Source organism: Phalacrocorax carbo, chromosome Z (genome assembly GCF_963921805.1).
Source record: "Phalacrocorax carbo chromosome Z, bPhaCar2.1, whole genome shotgun sequence".
NCBI classification, from domain to species: domain Eukaryota; kingdom Metazoa; phylum Chordata; class Aves; order Suliformes; family Phalacrocoracidae; genus Phalacrocorax; species Phalacrocorax carbo.
Window position 1 is genome coordinate 35557706 of NC_087548.1, and position 20230 is coordinate 35577935.

A 20230-nucleotide genomic window follows, 5' to 3' on the forward strand; every position below is an offset into this window, starting at 1 on the left:
TTTTGTTTTATTTTGTTCTTAAATTCTTTATTCTCCCTCGTCTAACAGCTGTGGCAAACGCTGATGCAGGCAAAAAGATGAAACAGTAGCTAGCTGATATTACACATCTGTACACATAATAAAAAGAAAGCATCAAAAACTTTATTTTTCAAAAGGAACAGCTATAGAAAAGGAGTCAGAGCTGTCAGAAAGAGAGTAAGAAGAGGTAACTGTTGGGGGGAAGAGGCAGTTGCCCCTGCTGAAAATCAACAATTATCAAAATGAAATGCATGAAAATGAGGCGAGAACGACTTTAAAGTTTTTATCTCTACCTTAGCATTGTTGAAAAAAGTTCAAACTGACAGCTTTTCATAGACTACTGGAATATCACTACGAGACTATTTTAACTGACCAATTATTATACCTTACTAGGCACATGTAATCTAAGGACGAGGCAGCCAGAAGGCAGATAAAGCTCTGTTCCTCACAGATCAGAAGTTGGGGGAGGGGAGCTGGTGGCATTTTAGGAAGGTTGTTTGCTCTCTCTTCCGTTTTAGAAAAGCAAGTTCTAATTTTAGCTCTTCTAAACTTCAGATACATATTTAGCTACAGGAGACAACTGTTTTATTTTAGGAATTATTACTGCTCAGAGCAGTAGAAATATTTGTAATACTGACTTATGAATGGAGTGTATTTAAAAACCCTCAAATGCACCAAAAACTTTATATACAAGCAAAAAATCCTTCTTAAAAGCCTCATCGGACCTTAAATTTTAAAAGTTGGGCCACCACCTGTCAGGAGACAGATAATAGTTCTTTCCTTTACATTTTGTATGTGAGTCTTACTTGTGATCTCAAACTTTGGGGTCATGGACAGGACTGTTTTTGTTCTAGTTAGAAAGCATCCCAGCACCTACGGTGCTGCTGCATGATAATCTGGTAATGGAATACAAGAAAGTGATCAAAAGGTTTTGCTTCCAAACATTTACTTTATGTCCATGACTGGGGAGGGCAGGGAGGGGTGATGAGATAAAGAAAGCTTCCTGATTTATTTTTTTACTGAAAACATGGATTTGCTTATCTATGTATTTATTTCCAATGCAGTATCTGAACACCACAAGAAAATACTGATTGTTGTATCCTCACATACTATTACTGCTCTACAGATGCAACAAAGTGATTGAATAAGCACAAAAGAAGAAAACCAAGGCAAAGTTGGTCATCTGCTTGAGTCTCAGGTGCCACAGGAAATACTGCCAAAACTAAACTCATAGTACTGGCTGACCAGCACCTGCCATTGCCAACATTGCTGTCCCCTCCTCTGAAAAACACAAAAAGACATGCTACATTTCCAGCCACTTTTTTTCTTAACAAAAAAACCAAACCCAACCAAACCCCTCCCCCGTCCCCACCTTTACCCCCCGCAAAAAAAAAAACAAAACCAAAACCAAAACCACCACACACAAAAAAAAAACCCACACAAAAAAAACCTACACATGGGCATTCACAAATGTTTCAGGTTTGGACTGACTATTAATCAGATTCAGTATGCCAACAATCACTTTATTGCAAGTCAGGTGTTTTTACAGCCTAAGGGGAGAAAAGAAATACCAGCATCTGACACCAAGTTCTTTAAGTTCAACAGGGAATTGCATTGCACATGCACAATAAGACACAAATTTTCCGTAATGAATCAGCCATATTGTGGGATCAACACACATGACAACTACCTGGGCTACTATTTACCCACATGAATATGCACATACAGTTTATCTGATCACTGAAATGATTGTGAAATAATCCTTCTCAAGCCTATCAAGTTACTCCTGCATCACTTTGACACAGCACTGCAAAATACATGTAATCCTAAGAACAGTCAGCAAAACTATCAGATCACAGGTATTTAGAACTGACCATAGTTTGACAGAAGGGAAAGAAAACACAAAGCAGTGTCAGTGTTGGTTTGCAGGTATAAGAAAAAAATCTGCTTTACACCGTTCTGCTGGACACTAATGGAAATGCACAGCACTACAAAAGGTTATTATCAGATTTATTAATAGAACTCAGTGGTTCAATGGCATTTTTAGATGTATGTTTTAACATGAGATCTTTGCATGTAAACTAACAATTTACTATGTTTCAATACCCCTTATCAGACTAATAGTTTATAACAAATAATCCAGCTGAGGTCAATACAGGCAATACTGTGTACAAAAAAGAACACCTGAATATGCCAGAGAGCAATACTGCCAAAACTTAATATACATCATGAAGATATAGATAGAGGTTCACCAACAACAACACCATCCCCACCCACCCACAAAAAATTAATCTGTTCAACGCTTCCCTTGGAAAGTAGGTCTAAATAATACTTGCTGACAAGAAAATAGGTTGAAAAAGATCCTCCTAAAAGAGCTATCGTATATACATAATAATGACAGTTTTACACAAAACAAATACAAATGCCACTTATCGTGCTATGGAAAAAACAAGAAATAAATAATGCAGCAAGCAGGACATCAGATAAAGCCAGATGTTTATGGGACTAACACTGCGTCACATAAATGCTGGCTCAGTTCCAAAGAGAAAATTAGGACAGTGTGATCCTAGTAAGACACTTCCTAAACTTCAAAGCAATTTACAGGAATTTATTACACAGTGACCTTACAGCTAATGTTGGAGACCTTAAATTACTAATGTCTCTGAAAACACACTGTATCATACTTAACATTTAGTACTTAGAAAGCACAGAACTGCATCCCATGAAATAAATAAGTCAAAAATTATATAACCTCAAATAGTTAAATCAGCACAGCTACCAAGAGTAGAAGACATAAACTGATAAAATAACTACAAGGCTGACACAGTCCTTAAATTACCACATTTTAAAGAACAGCATCCCAAAATACACACCGTGCAGTGTTCTACAACCTACAGCATCTGAGCTGATTAAGCACTGACATCAGCAGAGAAGCTTCTGCTCTCCAAAATCATTGCTCACCACTGCAAAGTGCAGAGGAAAAACAATTATTTCATAAACCCCTTGTGAATATATCATTTTACCCTCTTCTTCAAGGAAATGCATCTAAAAAAATTTTTTTTTGTAGTTTAAGTGTTCAACATACCTGACAAAGTAAATTTTTACTGATAAAACCCTATAAATCTGACTACCATATTCATGATTTCAGGAGCTAGTAGGCAGGAATAATATACTTACAGGATTAATTCAGTTAACTTCAGGCACGTAAATATAGTCCTTATGCAAAAACGAGCGCTGCTTCTTTCACTCTGCTCTTTTTCCACTGCACACACACACACACAAAAAAAAAAAACCAAACAAACCACAGAAGAAAAGCGTAAAAAGAAAATGGATTCTGTTTTATTTCTCAATATCCATGAGGTTTCATTAATGAGTTATCAAGCAAAAAGAATAAAAGGATAAAAGTTCACAAGCCAGCAGCTGACATCACAGGCACTCTCCATAGCCAAATTCAAAAGAAACGTCAGTTGGAGTGGCAGCAGCTACAGTCAACGCTGGAAGCTGATGCCTCTGCAGGAAGAGGATGCTGGGAGATTTTCCCAATCTGTGCTGCAGCCTAATTCTAATCCATCACTCCTAACTGCAAGGAGAAAATGGAGACATGAGAAATGCAAAGTGATTTATATTTCAAGGCAAAAAGGGAGTTACCTCAGTATTTCCTGAATAAAAGAGATGCTACAATTAAAGTCAGACAGAAAAGTATACTAATGCAACTGCAGTAAAAAAAAAAGATCAAACGTACAAGAGTTGGTAGAAAGCAGCACTGAAGAAAACGAACTAGCTCACATTTGATTTTCTTTATTTGACAGTACTCAAACAAATCAACATTTTTTTTTCTTAACCCTTTGACATTTTTTCCCCAGAAATCCAAATTTTTAGCTAGAGTTCCATGACCAAAATAATAGCACAGAGACGCAGCTAATGAACAGTTGTCTTCATGACTATCAGCAGCAGTAGGAGAAAGCAGCAGTCCGAAGCAAAACAGCTGCGACAGAGACAGTTTCATCCCTTTGGTCTAATCTCTCCAGATTAGATACACAAAAACTCAGCACATAGGAGCTAAGCAGCAGAAAATTAAACTATGTCCTCCACTGTTACCTCCAGAAAGTAATCTTTAAAGCTCTACCTCCTGAGCTAAAAGCACCTATTCCTAGCTATATTTACTGTCATGAATGGAGATTTAATCACAAAAATGCCTCAAAGAAAGCCTCTACAACACAATGCAGGAAACTATAGATTTGCATTCCCTCATTTCAAATGGGTGCTAAGTAATAAAATCAGTAATACTTCAAACCAAACTATTTAAAGAATTTCCTTTTGAAAACACAAGTAAGAATGCAGCATACTAGGAATGAGTTGCTTCCTAGAACACCTGAGTTGTTTCCTAAACACCTGAGGAAACCGTGAGCTATGATAAGACAGGCTTTACACGACAGAGATACGATGGACAGCTTTAATTTATGGACAACACCACCTTTAAAATCAGGATGTTTCTACCTCTTCCCTGAAATTGTGCCTGACAGCGTTAGAGACCAAGGAGTTCACCTCACAACTTGGAAGCACTGCTGATGTGTAACTACCCCTTAATATATTAATGTTATTTGGGGCAGGGGAAGTCGAAGTGCCAGGATTTCTCTCACATGGAATCAAGGTTGAGCAGCCACATGAAAATCGACTCAGTTCACACAAAAAACATACAGTGTTCTGTCTTTAACTCAGCAGAAGTTGCAGACAGTCCACACTTGACGCCTCAGAAAGTATTTCCCAAAAAAAGCTGAGAAAGCGTCAGGAGCACGCTTCCGCAAAACGCACAAAAGCAAGCTTTCTGTCTGCAAACATCAACACACCCTCAAAAGACTTTCCCTGGAAAATAACTATAGGAAAACCCACTAACACACACTCAAGCCACCTTACACTCAAAATGGTTCCTGAGACAGTTTTCAATTATTGGAGAGAGCGGGGGGAGAAACCCACCAACAAAACATGCAAAAACAACATTAAAGACCAGAGAGGTTTTTTTGGTTGTTTAATAATTTAAAGCAAGGAATGTGGCAAATCTGGTTTTCAAGCCTTTTTCCCTAAAAACAAAAAAGATCCTCCTTCTCAATATCTGAGCAAGTCATAGCCTACAAGTTTTCTTTTTTTAATCTACAAGTCATTTTCTTACCTAAAGTACTAATGACTTAAAGATTGTACTACCAATTGTACATTACGAGCCTACATCCCTTTCAAAGTTGCTGAATTTATTTGGAGAAGGCAAATCTTTAGCTGCATGACTGCAAATAGCATTCTTTCGGGTTTTTTCCCAGTCTTTCAAAAGCACAGGATAAACAATACCCTGAAAGAAATTTAAAGCAAGAAAACACAGATGTGATTAGTAGATCATGCATTCCACCACAAGACTGAGATTCCAATATGATAATTAATATATTCCAGAAGTCTCCAGGAATACCCACCCCAAATATATTATGTGAGTTTACTGCCATGGTATTAATTTATTTTTCATGGAAGAGCAAGGCACAAGCAGCGATTCAAACATTTAGGCTCAATTAAGACAACTTTTGGTGAACACTGAATCACAGAATAACAGGCTGTAGTATCTTTCTGTGCACCAGCCTTTCAGTGGAAGCTTGCAGGAGAGTAGTATGGTGTGAAAGAGCAGTACTGTGTAGCACATCTCTGAGATGTTCTGTTTGGGTTTTTCTCCTCCCCACCCACCTTGTTTTTTCCCCTCCTTGCTTTCTAAGAAACTATGGATAGCCGTGGAATTGCACATTTCAAGGTCCACAGGAGATACCAATAGTTCTTAGTTTTTAGCTCCCTGAAATCTACTTAGAATTTAGGGCCATTTCCTCAGCTGTTCAATTTCATTCACTGATAAAACACACACATGTGCAGGTATAACTGAAATCTTAACTACACTTCTGAGATTACAAGGATAACCTGTTCTAACTTCCTTAAACACTTCTGGCCCTTAATCTGTCACCCCAGTAATACCACACAGAGCTGCTTTGGTAGGATCAAGGATTAACAGTATCCAGCTTTCGGTAGGAAAAGAAAATGCAAAAGAGGAATGATAATATAGCAATGAAATATGCCTGTTTCTGCTCAAATTGACAAAGACAGAAAATCCTAAGATTTCCATTATTCATCAAAAATCATCTGTCTGCTTTTCTACAAAATTCTGGCTTCCACTGCTTCACTTTTTCGTTTTTTAAACATGTTTAAATGAGCTCTCGCTATCTTTCCACTGATACCATAACTCAGGGTCTGGAATCAGAAATTTCTGTACACAGAGTGGACCATGAAGACTTCCTCTGCATATGAACTGTTTGCAGCAGTCAGGCAGACTACTGCGTTTTTTAGCAAAGGCAACTACAAAGCGTCCTCTATAAATATATGCAGGCAGCTACAGTAATACAGTTAGTCTAAATGTTGTTATTCACTTGCGTAAGCCTCTGATAATGGCATGGTAACTGAAAACACCATCTTGCCTTTACCTCAGAGAAAAAGTTTGCACAGTACTATGGAGAAGCATAACAACTTGATGGTACCTTATTCCTGTCACATACAGATGATATTTTAAGGAACAGTAAGTAAAATGAGATGGGAGGAATTCCCAATACAATTAAAATTTCATACAAGTTCCTAACAAATTGAGAACTTCAGAGGATAAAATACATACAGAAATCAAAATAGCAGTGACAAGGTTGGTACATGCTAGGCATAACACAGCGATGGTTAAAAATTGTTGTGAACTCAAACCTCTTTTAGAGATACTTTACTAAATCATACTCTGGCAACAGAAAACATGGATCTACACATTGAAAAGAAAAAAAAATAACCACCAACCAACCACCACCTCTGAATAATTTGGGGAAAATTCAAAGTAGCAGAAATATACAGAATAAAAACAAGTCACAGAAGTTGATAATTATCTGGTTCAGTAAGATTGAAATTAAAGATCATAGTTTTCCCACAATAAAATTCAGGTACTTATGAAGCATTTTTAGCAAGAATTAAATAAAATAACAAAACACACATAAATCATGTTTTTGAGCCTGTAGCTGCTTGGCAGGTAACAGCATTAGTTTACCTTGTGAAACAGATTTGCCCAAAACTTAAAGGAAGCAGACACTCCAGTGGAAACATGGGGAAATATTTGTTAAAAAGTAGTTTACCACCACAAAACTTCATGACAGAGGCTTGAATTTCCAAATGGAAAGAACCGTTTGCCTCCAGTTACTCGGTTCCATCTACAACAGAATATGCCGATCTGAAATCAGTTCTGAGTTAACACAACCATGTAATGGCAAATTTACTTTCATATATATCCCACCTATCCCCTTTGTAAGGTTGAAGATGCTATATCAAAAGTTATCACCAAGCCAGTACTTTGAAAACTTAGAAAGACTCTAGCAGAGATGATATTAGGTGAAATACTACTTCTTGCTTTAAGCAAAATGGCAGACTAAAGCCTTTCTTTGGCTTTAGCACCAGTAAGAAAAGAGCTCCATTTACAGGTGGAACTCCACTTAATACTCCCTCCACATTTCTACAAAACAAGTATTTTGGGCTCATTACAAAAACTGTTTTGGAGTTGCTGTGTATACCTACAGTAGCCACCACGAGTAGAAGACGACGGAAGAGTCTAGATAAAGAGTCTAATCCATTTAGAAAATCAGAGCAAAAACTGATTTCCTCCTGGACTTGTCCTCAGATATGACAGCCAGCACTAGAGATTTAGTGAAGGATTTTACCCTACTAAAATATTTCATTGACCTTTCAACATCTAACTTGCACAACCTGGTATCTACAGTTAAGCAATAATATTTAAGGAATAAAGCCAGTCAAAGCCAAGTTACATTAGCAAACCCATTTGCTAGCATTTACTGGAGCAATATACAGAGCTGTGTTACTCTAAACATATTTTACATTAAGAGTTACAGAGTGGTGCATGAAATACTATGAAGACATGGTTCCCACAGGTTCTTTCCCAATTCTCTAGACCAACAAGATGATCTGATCTGAACCAGCTCTGATCTCATAAGTAATCATCAACACTCCTTGCAGACACAACTCTCTATAAAAAAGAATCATTTTAGTTAAATTCAGTTGGGTATAACTAAACTACAACAAGCCACTCAAACCAATGCCAGGCATATCATCATAAACCTGTAACAATGCCACTTTCTTATCCAAAATAAAAGGGATTGAAACATTGATACATAGGAGAATTTTAAGATGAACTACAACCAAAGAATTTCAAGGAAGGTGAGACCGAAAACTTCCAGAAAAAGTCCCACAGGTTTTTTCAGTTTCTTAGGCACTTCTTAAAAATAGCTGTATCTTCTGAAGAACTTGAGAGAGAGTTTAAGTGAAGAATCCTGCCCGGATACAAAAGAATATACACATTTCTATATGATTTCCATAACTGCAGAATAGCTAATTCTCTACACACAGAGCAAGTCAGCGGCAGCTCAGCATCTCCAGCTGAGATTATCCTGCTCTTATTGCTCAAATTCTCATGAACTGACCTATGAACCTCATTTTCAAAGGAAACAACATACACAATTATGCTGACTGTCCACTCATGTGTCCCCATGCTCCCAATATTTTAACCTGTTGGCCATTTTCAATCAGCCAAATTTGACAGAGAAGCAGTGGACTCAAGATACAATTAAAATAGACCTCTAGGTAGTGCAGAAATACCTTAAGGGTACCTACTGAGGGAAAGGCTACCATGTAATACTTAATTTTCTGTTTTGTTGGCCTGTTAAAAAATCAAGCTACCTGATGACCACCCAGGAATAAGGAGGACGCAGGTTCAGCTGGGTGAAAGGAGAAGCAGGTCACGGCGACAAGTGCAGGGATGAGTGAGCGCTCAGAGAACGCAGTTACACTGCACTTTCTCCTAGGCTTGTGCAGGACCACCCAAACAAGAACTGTGGGTGGTCCCCCATTACTGAAACAGGCTGAACTGAATAAAGGCTGTAAAACCTGAAAAAACGGAAAGGTAGTTTTGTAATACATACATATCAGAATCAGTCAACCATGTAACAGCACAGGTGTAGTATTTTTAGCCAGTGGATGAGGACAGCAACCAGTGACAACTGTTCAACTAAAGATGTTAAGTAACAACAAGATTTCTGTCCCACTAATACTCTCTCCATCATCTCACATTTACTATTCTACATAACGGTTATTACAGATAGAAGCAATACCAGCCAGAATAAACTAACATTAGTCTAACTTCTACACCTCTGTAAAAAGTGTCTCTGTATGACAACTATGAGCACAGAAGGGAGACTCAGGAAGAACAAATCAAAGCTCTGTGTGCCAATAATAAACATCCATGCCCAGGTCCCGTATCAACAGAAATACAACCACCTTCTCATAGAAGGAATGAGTGATGGATAAACTGTCTTATGAAATAAACATTACAGATTCACTTTCTTCCCTCTCTTGAGGGAAGCAGGGACCAGAGGAAGTTACCTGATCATACAGCAACTGCTACGGAGTCAAAGGAAGAAAAATTAATTGTTAAAATGAAAAGTTCTCAAAACAAATATATCAGATTCTTTCTTCCTTCCTTCCGAGTCTCAGGAATTGGTATGTTTAATTTTTCAACTACAGTTCTGTAGGGAAAGCAGACCTTACTAATCTAGGTGTCGTGGTTTAGCGGCAGCTCAGCCCCACACAGCCGCTCGCTCACTGCCCACCGGTAGATGGGGGAGAGAATCAGAAGGGTAACGCTCGTGGGTTGGGATAAGAACAGTTTAATAATTAAAATTAAAAGAAAACAACAATAGAAATGCAATGTAGAGAACAACGAGAGGCGCAAAGCCCCGGGGGAGGGCGGGGGAAGGGAGGGGAGGGGAGAGGGGGAACGAACCGCCGGAACAAACTGCCCGCGCCGCAGCCGCTCACCGCCCACCGACCCGATGCCGCGCCGCCGCCTCCGCGCTGGCGCTGCAACTGCCCCCCCCTCAATATATTGGTCATGGTGTCACATGGTATGGAATGAACATGCCATTGGCCAGTCAGGGTCAGCCATCCCCACCATGGCCCTGCCCCTCCCAGCCACCCCACCACCACGCGGCAGAGCGCAGGAAGCTGGAAAGGTAGCCGACCCCCACAGTGAGGAGAATTAACCCCTTCTCAGCCAAAACCAGCACATTCTCCACCCCTTATTCCATACCATTTACACCATGCTCAGGTCCCATATGATGCAATACAACCATACCAACCACCACCCCTCCCCTTCCCATCCTTTAACATAATACACAGACATCATTCCCTTAGTTCATGGACCTTCCCTGTACAATGTCCATTAAAAATGTCCATTGAGTACATCCAGTCCATCACTCTGGGCTCCATCTGTTGTATCAGTCTTTCCGGGTGGGAGAGATGGTGTGTGGCATTGGGTTGCTGCATACCGAGTCAGTCATCGTTCCATCACTGCTGCACAGCTTGTTTCATAGTTGATCTTCCATGGGTTGGGAGGCTCGTACTCTGATATCATTGGTACAACACAGAGGTGACACACAGTATTATATACCAGTTCACATTGTGCCGTGCAGTTCATTGACTGTTTTCACCCAAAATCAAATCCCCTTGAGGCACACATCGGCTTTCTCCATCCTCCCGCATCACCCACCAAGTGCACCCAGGTCCTCAAGCAAAAGCAATCCCACGAATGGGTTTGCCTTTGCCGGAGGCAGGAAGAACCCAGGCTGTTTTGCCCAGCATACTTTTTGTGTGCACTACAGGGACTCTATCCCCTTCCACAGTATGTAGGATTTCTGACTGGGCAGGGACAGCCCGGTTGGCAGATCCCCTCGTGTTGACTAACCACGTGGCTTTTGCTAAATGAGTATCCCAGTGCTTGAATGTTCCACCCCCCATTGCTCTCAGTGTAGTTTTTGACAGTCCATTGTACCGTTCAATTTTCCCAGAGGCTGGTGCGTGATAGGGGATGTGATACACCCACTCAATGCCGTGCTCTTTGGCCCAGCTGTCTATGAGGCTATTTCGGAAATGAGTCCCGTTGTCTGACTCAATTCTCTCTGGGGTGCCATGTCGCCACAGGACTTGTTCCTCAAGACTCAGGATAGTGTTCCGGGCAGTGGCGTGGGGGACAGGATACGTTTCCAGCCAGCCAGTCGTTGTTTCTACCATTGTAAGCACATGGCGCTTGCCTTGGCGGGTCTGTGGGAGTGTGATATAGTCAATTTGCCAGGCCTCCCCATATTTATATTTCAGCCATCGTCCCCCATACCACAGAGGCTTTACCCGCTTCGCTTGCTTGATTGCAGCGCATGTGTCACATTCACGGAAAACCTGCGCAATAACGTCCATGGTCAAGTCCATCCCTTGATCACGAGCCCACCTGTATGTTGCATCTCTCCCTTGATGGCCTGAGGTGTCATGGGCCCACCGAGCTAGAAATAGTTCACCCTTATGCTGCCAGTCCAGATCCACCTCAGCCACTTCAATCTTGGCAGCCTGATCTACCTTCTGGTTGTTTTGATGTTCTTCAGTGGCCTGACTCTTGGGGACATGAGCATCCACATGACGTACCTTTACAACCAGGTTCTCTACCCGGGCAGCAATATCTTGCCACAATGTGGCAGCCCAGATGGGTTTGCCTCTGCGCTGCCAGTTGCTTTGCTTCCATTGCTGCAGCCAGCCCCACAAGGCATTTGCCACCATCCAGGAGTCAGTATAGAGATAGAGCACTGGCCACTTTTCCCGTTCAGCGATGTCTAAGGCCAGCTGGATGGCCTTTACCTCTGCAAACTGGCTCGATTCTCCTTCTCCTTCAGCAGTTTCTGCTACTTGTCGTGTAGGACTCCATACAGCAGCCTTCCATCTCCGGTGCTTTCCCACAAGGCGACAGGACCCATCAGTGAACAGGGCGTATTGCTTCTCATTTTCTGGCAGTTGGTTATACAGTGGGGCTTCTTCAGCACGTGTCACCTCCTCCTCTGGTGATATTCCAAAATCTTTGCCTTCTGGCCAGTCCATAATCACTTCCAAGATTCCTGGGCGACTGGGGTTTCCTACTCGAGCCCGCTGGGTGATCAGTGCAACCCATTTACTCCACGTAGCATCAGTTGCATGGTGTGTAGAGGGGATGTTTCCTTTGAACATCCAGCCCAGCACCAGCAGTCGGGGTGCCAGGAGCAACTGTGCTTCAGTACCAACCACTTCTGAAGCAGCTCGAACCCCTTCATATGCTGCCAATACCTCTTTTTCAGTTGGAGTATAGCAGGCTTCGGACCCTCTGTATCCCTGACTCCAAAACCCTAGGGGTCGACCCCGGGTCTCCCCTGGTGCTTTCTGCCAGAGGCTCCAGGTAGGGCCATTCTCCCCGGCTGCAGTGTAGAGCACATTTTTTACATCTTGTCCTGCCTGGACTGGCCCAAGAGCTACTGCATGAACTATTTCTCGTTTAACCTGTTCAAAGGCTTGTCGTTGCTCAGGGCCCCATTTGAAATCATTCTTTTTCCGGGTCACTTGATAGAGAGGGCTTACAATCAGACTGTAATTTGGAATATGCATTCTCCAAAAACCCACAACGCCCAAGAAAGCTTGTGTTTCCTTTTTGCTAGTTGGTGGAGACATGGCTGCTATTTTGTTGATCACATCCATTGGAATCTGACGACGACCATCTTGCCATTTGATTCCTAAGAACTGGATTTCTCGTGCAGGTCCCTTAACTTTACTTTGTTTTATGGCAAAACCAGCTTTCAGAAGGATTTGGACTATTTTCTCTCCTTTCTCAAAAACTTCTTCCGCTGTGCTGCCCCACACAATGATGTCATCAATGTATTGAAGGTGTTCTGGAGCTTCTCCCTGTTCCAGTACAGTCTGAATCAGTCCATGGCAAATGGTAGGACTGTGTTTCCACCCCTGGGGCAGTCGATTCCAGGTATACTGGACGCCCCTCCATGTGAAAGCAAACTGTGGCCTGCACTCTGCTGCCAGAGGGATTGAGAAGAATGCATTAGCAATATCAATTGTGGCATACCACTTGGCCGCCTTTGACTCCAGTTCGTATTGAAGTTCTAGCATGTCTGGCACAGCAGCACTCAACGGTGGAGTGACTTCATTCAGGCCACGATAGTCTACTGTTAGTCTCCACTCTCCATTAGACTTCCGCACTGGCCATACGGGACTGTTAAAGGGTGAGTGGGTCTTACTGATGACTCCTTGGCTCCTCAGTTGGTGAATGAGCTCATGGATGGGGATCAGAGAGTCTCGGTTGGTGCGATATTGATGCCGGTGCACTGTTGTGGTGGCGATTGGCACCTGTTGTTCTTTGACCTTCAGCAACCCCACCACAGAAGGGTCCTTTGAGAGACCGGGCAAGGTAGACAGCTGTTCAGTTTCCTCCGTCTCCAAGGCAGCTACACCAAAAGCCCACTTGTAACCTTTTGGGTCCTTGAAATACCCTTTCCTGAGGTAGTCTATGCCAAGGATGCACAGAGCCTCTGGGCCAGTCACAATGGGGTGCTTCTGCCACTCATTGCCAGTTAGGCTCACTTCGGCCTCCAATACAGTTAGCTCTTGGGATCCCCCTGTCACTCCAGCAATGCTGATGGGTTCTGCCCCTATATAGTTTGATGGCATTAAGGTGCACTGTGCGCCCGTGTCCACTAAAGCTTTATACTCCTGTGGGTCGGACGTGCCAGGCCATCGGATCCACACAGTCCAGTAAGCCCGGTTATCCCTTTCCTCCACCCGGCTGGAGGCAGGGCCCCTCTAGTCCTGATCATGGCAGTCACAACTCACTTCCTGCAAATGTGAATCAGGAGTCCCTCTGTTACACTTAGAAATAAAATCTGCGCTTCTACTCCTCTGTCTGGGGACTTGTTCACTGGAAATTGGAGCAGCAGCTTTCCTGGAAGAGCCTCCCTGAGTGACTGTTCTTCCTTGCAGTTCATGCACTCGTGCCTGTAGGGTCGAGGTAGGCTTGCCATCCCACCTCATCATGTCCTCTCCGTGGTCACACAGGTAGAACCATAGGGTGGCCCATGGTGTGTATCCCCTTCTTTGAGCCAAAGGACGCTTATTCCTAACAGCTGAGACACTGCTCTGTCGAGGTGGGAAGTAGGACAGATCTTCTTTGAGTTGCTGGACCTCTTGGGATAGTTTCTCCACAGCAGAGACAAGCGAGGAAGAGATATTTGTGTCGTAATCTCGGAGTCTATCTATCACCTCTGCCACCGTTGGTGTCTCGTCATCTTTCCAGGACATCACTGCCAATGAGTTTGCATGCGAAGATGGTGCGCTCCGTACAAACTTCCGCCACATGGGTCATGTGCACTCGGCTTCATCTGGATCTTTGGATGACCGTTGATCGTCCAGGTCACCATAAATCACCTCAAACACAGCTAATTCCCTTAGATATTGGATACCTTTCTCCATAGTTGTCCATTTTCCTGGGCGATATGTAACATCTTCTTTAAAGGGATACCTTTCCTTCACTCCAGACAGGAGTCGCCTCCAGAGGCTGAGGGCTTGTGGTTTTTTTCCTATTGCTTTGTCAACGCCCCCTTCCCCAGAAAGGGATCCCAATTGTTTGGCTTCTTTTCCCTCTAGTTCCAGGCTACTGGCCCCATTATCCCAGCATTGGAGCAGCCAGGTGACAATGTGCTCACCTGAACGACGGCTATAATCTTTTCGCATATCTCGCAACTCGCTTAAGGACAGGGATCGGGTGGTCTCTATTTCATTTACTACTTCTCCCTCCTCTCCCCGCGATGGCCCTGGTTCTTCATCATCCCGTTCTAAACGAGTTGATGCCCGCTTCCAATATTTTGTCTTGTGTATGGGGGCAACTGGTACTGGTACGGGTTTATTTTCTGAGCTAGCTCCGGTACTTGTTGTGGGGGTTTGAGTGGCTGCAGTGCCTGTCGTCAGGGCTGGATTGTCTACAGTGCCAGTCACTTTGCATTTCAATCCAGAGACATTCTCTTCCCCCTGGGGGCATTGAATGCTGTTGAGCAGGGCTCGGTATGCATGGGCCAGGCCCCAGCATGTTGCAGTTATCTGTGTCTCTCTGGAGTTCCCAGCGTAACAACATACTTTCTCCAAATATTCTACTAGTTTTTTAGGATTCTGCACTTGTTCGGGGGTGAAACTCCAAAACACTGGGGGTGCCCACTGCCCTAGGTATTTGCCCATGCCCTGCCACTCGTAACTATCAAGCCTCGGGGCAGATTTCTGGGTGATATTCTTAAGTTGCTTAGTCAAAACCAAAACAACCTGCCCAAAAACTAACAATAAGTGCACCTTAACCACCCAAGGATGTTCAAGATACAAAGACGTTGTTGTAACAAAAGCACAGACATCATAGAACAAAGTTGCAAAGGTATTATTCTGTATTTCCTCCATATAAAATCTCTCAGAGGAGGAGGTATAATTGCTAATTGCCTCAACAAGGTGGTATCCGAAGTACAGTAACGGTTTCAGCAAAAACCCCAAATACCAGATAAAGCTGAAAACGAGTGTTTGTATAACAAATCTTGTAGGCAAAACATTACTAATCACAGCAGAACACAGCAGACTCAACAAACCAACACCAATCTGTAACACCAACTGCAAAAAGGACAACATGGTGCTGGGACCAGCAGCTGTTGTTATCTCCAACCCTCGAGTCCCACGTTGGGCGCCAAAAAGACTGTCGTGGTTTAGCGGCAGCTCAGCCCCACACAGTCGCTCGCTCACTGCCCACCGGTAGATGGGGGAGAGAATCAGAAGGGTAACGCTCGTGGGTTGGGATAAGAACAGTTTAATAATTAAAATTAAAAGAAAACAACAATAGAAATGCAATGTAAAGGAGAACAACGAGAGGCGCAAAGCCCCGGGGGAGGGCGGGGGAAGGGAGGGGAGAGGAGAGGGGGAACGAACCGCCGGAACAAACTGCCCGCGCCGCAGCCGCGCGCCGCCCGCCGACCCGACGCCGCGCCGCCGCCTCCGCGCTGGCGCTGCAACTGCCCCCCCCTCAATATATTGGTCATGGTGTCACATGGTATGGAATGAACACGCCATTGGCCAGTCGGGGTCAGCCGCCCCCACTATGGCCCTGCCCCTCCCAGCCCCCCCCGCCACGCGGCAGAGCGCGGGAAGCTGGAAAGGTAGCCGACCCCCACAGTGAGGAGAATTAACCCCTTCTCAGCCAAAACCAGCACACTAGGTAATATACAAAAAAAGGGTCTGGCAAATCTGTAGAGCGTGATTTGCAATGGAATTTTAGCAATTGAATTCAGCCCAAAGCTACAGCTCCTAGGTCTAGAACTGTTTCAGCAATCTGAGGATATCACTAGAAGTCTGCTCCTCGTGTGCTTCATAGCACAAAAATGCAACGAAATCCTACAGAAAAACTAAAACCACTTATGAACAGCATTATCTGTTTCCATCACAGTTTAAGTAAGGTGTTGCTTTGGCATGAAATCTAATGCCAGAGAAGTGACTATATCTCACTTCATTAGGGGAAAACATCTACACAGTAGTACCTTATGAGGTATAGCAATTTCCATTTTAAAATCTTCCTTAGATGGTCTTGTGTAATGTGTGATCCAAAGTTTTTCCACTAATGCTGAGATATCACTTTTTCACCATGCAGAAATGTCTAGAGCTGTCAGGATGTAACCAGAATTTACTACATTTCCTATTTTTAATTCTTTACAACTTTCACATGTGTTGACAAATGCTTCATCACATATATCAACCTAATTACACTTCCATTTCCCAACTCTTGAGGACCTTACTATTCTGGAAAATGTGAATGTAGTCAGTGTATACAAAATGATGCTTCCGGGCAGTGGTATGCCTGCCATATTTCATTTCAGTATAAATAGTTTCAATAAAAACATACACATTTTAATAAAATTCTACTTACACAGGGATGTTTTCAAAGGCATCTTCAAAGTTTTCCTACAGAAGAAAAAAAAACACTGTTTCAATCAAATGTGCATGGGTTTTAGAACTCTTTCTGTAACACCACAGAAAGTTACCAGTACCACATAGCACTTAAATCTGCAACACAGAGTAATAAACAGAATATTCACAGACTACTGCCTTTTTGTTATGCTGTTGTGATTTAACCCAGCAGGCAGCTAAACACCAGTCACTCACTCCTCCTCCCCTCCCACTGCAATGGGGGAAAGAATCAGGGCAAGGAGGAATTAAAATTTGTGGGTTGAGATAAAGACAGTTTAATAGGACAGAAAAGGAAGGAATAATAATAATAATAATAATAATAATAATAATAATAATGATAATAAACAGAATAAGTGATGCACAATGCCACTGCTCACTACCCGCCAAACAATGCCCAGCCAGTTCCTGAGCAGCTAGCCAGCTCCCCCCAGTTTATATACTAAGCATGACATCACATGGTATGTAATATCCCTTTCGACAGTTTGGGTCCGCTGTCCTGGATGTGCCCCTTCTGAGCTTCTTGCTGGCAGGGCACAATAAGCTGAGAAGTCCTTGACTAGCGTAAGCACTACTTAGCAACAACGAAGTTGCTAACTGTGTTACACTCAGTGTGTTACAACATTATTCTCATCCTAAATGCAAAACACAGTGCTGTACCAGCTACTAGGAAGAAAATTAACTCTATCCCAGCCAAAACCAGGAGAATATCCACCCCGTATTGTATACCATCTGCATCATGCCCAGGTCCCACGCTTTCCAATATATTCCAATTAATCACCACCACTTTCCCTGTCTTTTGATATATGCACACAGATAACATACCCTTAGTCTATGGGCCATCCCTCTAAAATGTCCATTGAGCTCATTTAGTTCATGAGCTCCATCTGTCATAACAGTCCTTCAGGGAAGGAGAGATGGTGTGTGGTGTTGGACTGTTGCAGGCTGAAGCCAAATTTGGTTCCATTATCACTGTGCTTTCCAGTTCTATCATTGCTGCACTTTGATAAGTTTCATCAAAGTTCATTCTTCATTAATAAATGATTCTTACTGTAATACTGTTGATCTGGCAAATAGTAACCTCAGAAGAGATGACATACAGTATTATATAGCAATTAACATCATACAATTTAATTCATTAGCTATTGTCACCCAAAATCAGATCCCTTTGACTTACACATTGGAATTCCTCATCCTCTTATATCACCCACCAAGTGCGTCCAGGTCCTTGAGCAAAAGCAATCCCACAAATGGGTTTGCCTTTGCCTGAAGCAGTAGTAACCCAAACTATCTTCCTCAGCACATTTTTTACATGCACTACAGGCACTTTATTCCCCTCTACAGTACATAAAAGATTTGACTGGGCACGGCCAGCTTGACTGGCAGATCCCCTACAGTTGACTAACCAGGCAGCCTTTGCTAAATGTCTACCCAACATTCGAATGTTCCACCCCCCATTGCTCTCAGTGTAGTATTTAACAGTCCACTGTACCGTTTCTTTTTCCCGGAGGCTGGTGCATGACAGGGGATGTGATACACCCACTCAGTGTTATGCTTTTTGGCCCGGGTGTCCATGAGGTCGCTTTGGACATGAGCCCTGTTGTTTGACTCAATTCTCTCTGGGGTGCCATGTTGCCATCAGACTTGTTTTTCAAAGCCCAGGATAGTGTTCTGGGCAGTGGCATGGGATATGTTTCCAGTCATCCGGTTCTTGCTTCCACTATGATGAACACATAGTGATTGCCTTGGTGGATTTTTGGGAGCATGACATAATCAATCTGCCAGGCCTCCTCATATTTACACTTCAGCCATGGTCCTCCACACCCCCGCTTCGCTTGCTTGATTGCAGCGCATGTGTCACATTCGTGGATAGCCTGTGCAATAACATCCATGGTCAAGTCCACCCCTCGATCACGAGCCCACCTGCATGTTGCAGCTCTTCTTTGATGGCCTGAGGTGTCATGGGCCCACCGAGCTAGAAATAGTTCACCCTTATGCTGCCAGTCCAGATCCACCTCAGCCACTTCAATCTTGGCAGCCTGATCTACCTTCTGGTTGTTTTGATGTTCTTCAGTGGCCTGACTCTTGGGGACGTGAGCATCCACATGATGGACTTTTACTACCAGGCTTTCTACCCAGGCAGAAATATCTTGCCACAATGTGGCGGCCCAGATGGGTTTGCCTCTGCACTGCTAGTTGTTCTCCTTCCATCGCTGTAACCACCCCCAGAGGGCATTTGCATCCACAAGTCAGTATAGAGATAGAGCACCGGCTGCTCTTCTCATTCAGCAATATCCAAAGCCAGCTGGATGGCCTTTACCTCTGCAAACTGACTCGATTCACCTCCCTCAGTAGTTTCTGCAACTTGTCTTATAGGACTACATACAGCAGCCTTCCATCTCCGGTGCTTTCCCACAAGGCGACAGGACCCATCAGTGAACAGGGCATACTGCTTCTCATTATCTGGCAGTTTATTATACAGTGGGGCACGGACAGATGGAAGGATGGATGGGCCGGCTGACCGCACAGACAGACTGACCCCACGGACCACTGCAGATCCACGGTGGTAGCTATTGCAACATTCTCGTGCGCGCTCTCTCTCTCTCTCTCTCTTTCTCTTTCCCTTTCTCATTTTTTTCTTTCTCTCTCTCTGCTTTTGTCTCGCAGATTTATTGTTGGCCAAATAAAGTGGCTTGGCACTTGACTCGATTTTGAATCTTAATTCTGTTCCCGAGAATGTAAAAGGAACCTAGTCACAATAAAATATTGGAGTCAATCAGAGGTTAAGTCCAGCCACCCCCAACCTCCCAGAATTATCTGAGGACAGTTGGAAAGCAAGGGGGTTTAGCCTCTGCCAAATTGTTCAACCCAACAGCGGATCGTGACATTTTAAATTGGCGTAGTCAGCAGGATTCTCAGGAGAACAGAAAGTGCAATATTAACGTGTAACCTCCTGGGGGTGAATAGGGGCAATTTGGAATATTAAGGTGTGGCCCCCTCAGGACAATATCGCCCCTTTGTGTGTTAAAATATAATTAAGGTGTGGCATCCTGAGGGTGAAGAGGGGAAAAGTGGAATATTAAGGTGTGGCCCCTCAGGACAATATAGCCCCTTTGTGTGTTAAAATATAATTAAGGTGTAGCCTCCTGAGGGCGAATAGGGGAATTTGGAATATTAAGGTGTGGCCCCCTCAGGATGATATGGCCCCTTTGTGTTAAATAAGATGGCCACTCCGAAGGCAGTGGATGCCCACAATTATGCC

The 20230-nt window shown here is 43.3% G+C and overlaps 1 protein-coding gene across 2 annotated transcripts in view; it reads right to left on the reverse strand.

Moving 5' to 3' along the window:
• TTC39B (tetratricopeptide repeat domain 39B) overlaps positions 1 to 20230 on the reverse strand; it is a 94925-nt gene that overhangs the window by 42271 nt on the left and 32424 nt on the right. For both annotated transcript variants that reach the window (XM_064437774.1, XM_064437775.1), the window contains one exon: positions 16931 to 16965. In XM_064437774.1, coding sequence (XP_064293844.1) covers positions 16931 to 16965 — 35 coding nt within the window. The remainder of the gene's footprint in view (positions 1 to 16930; positions 16966 to 20230) is intronic.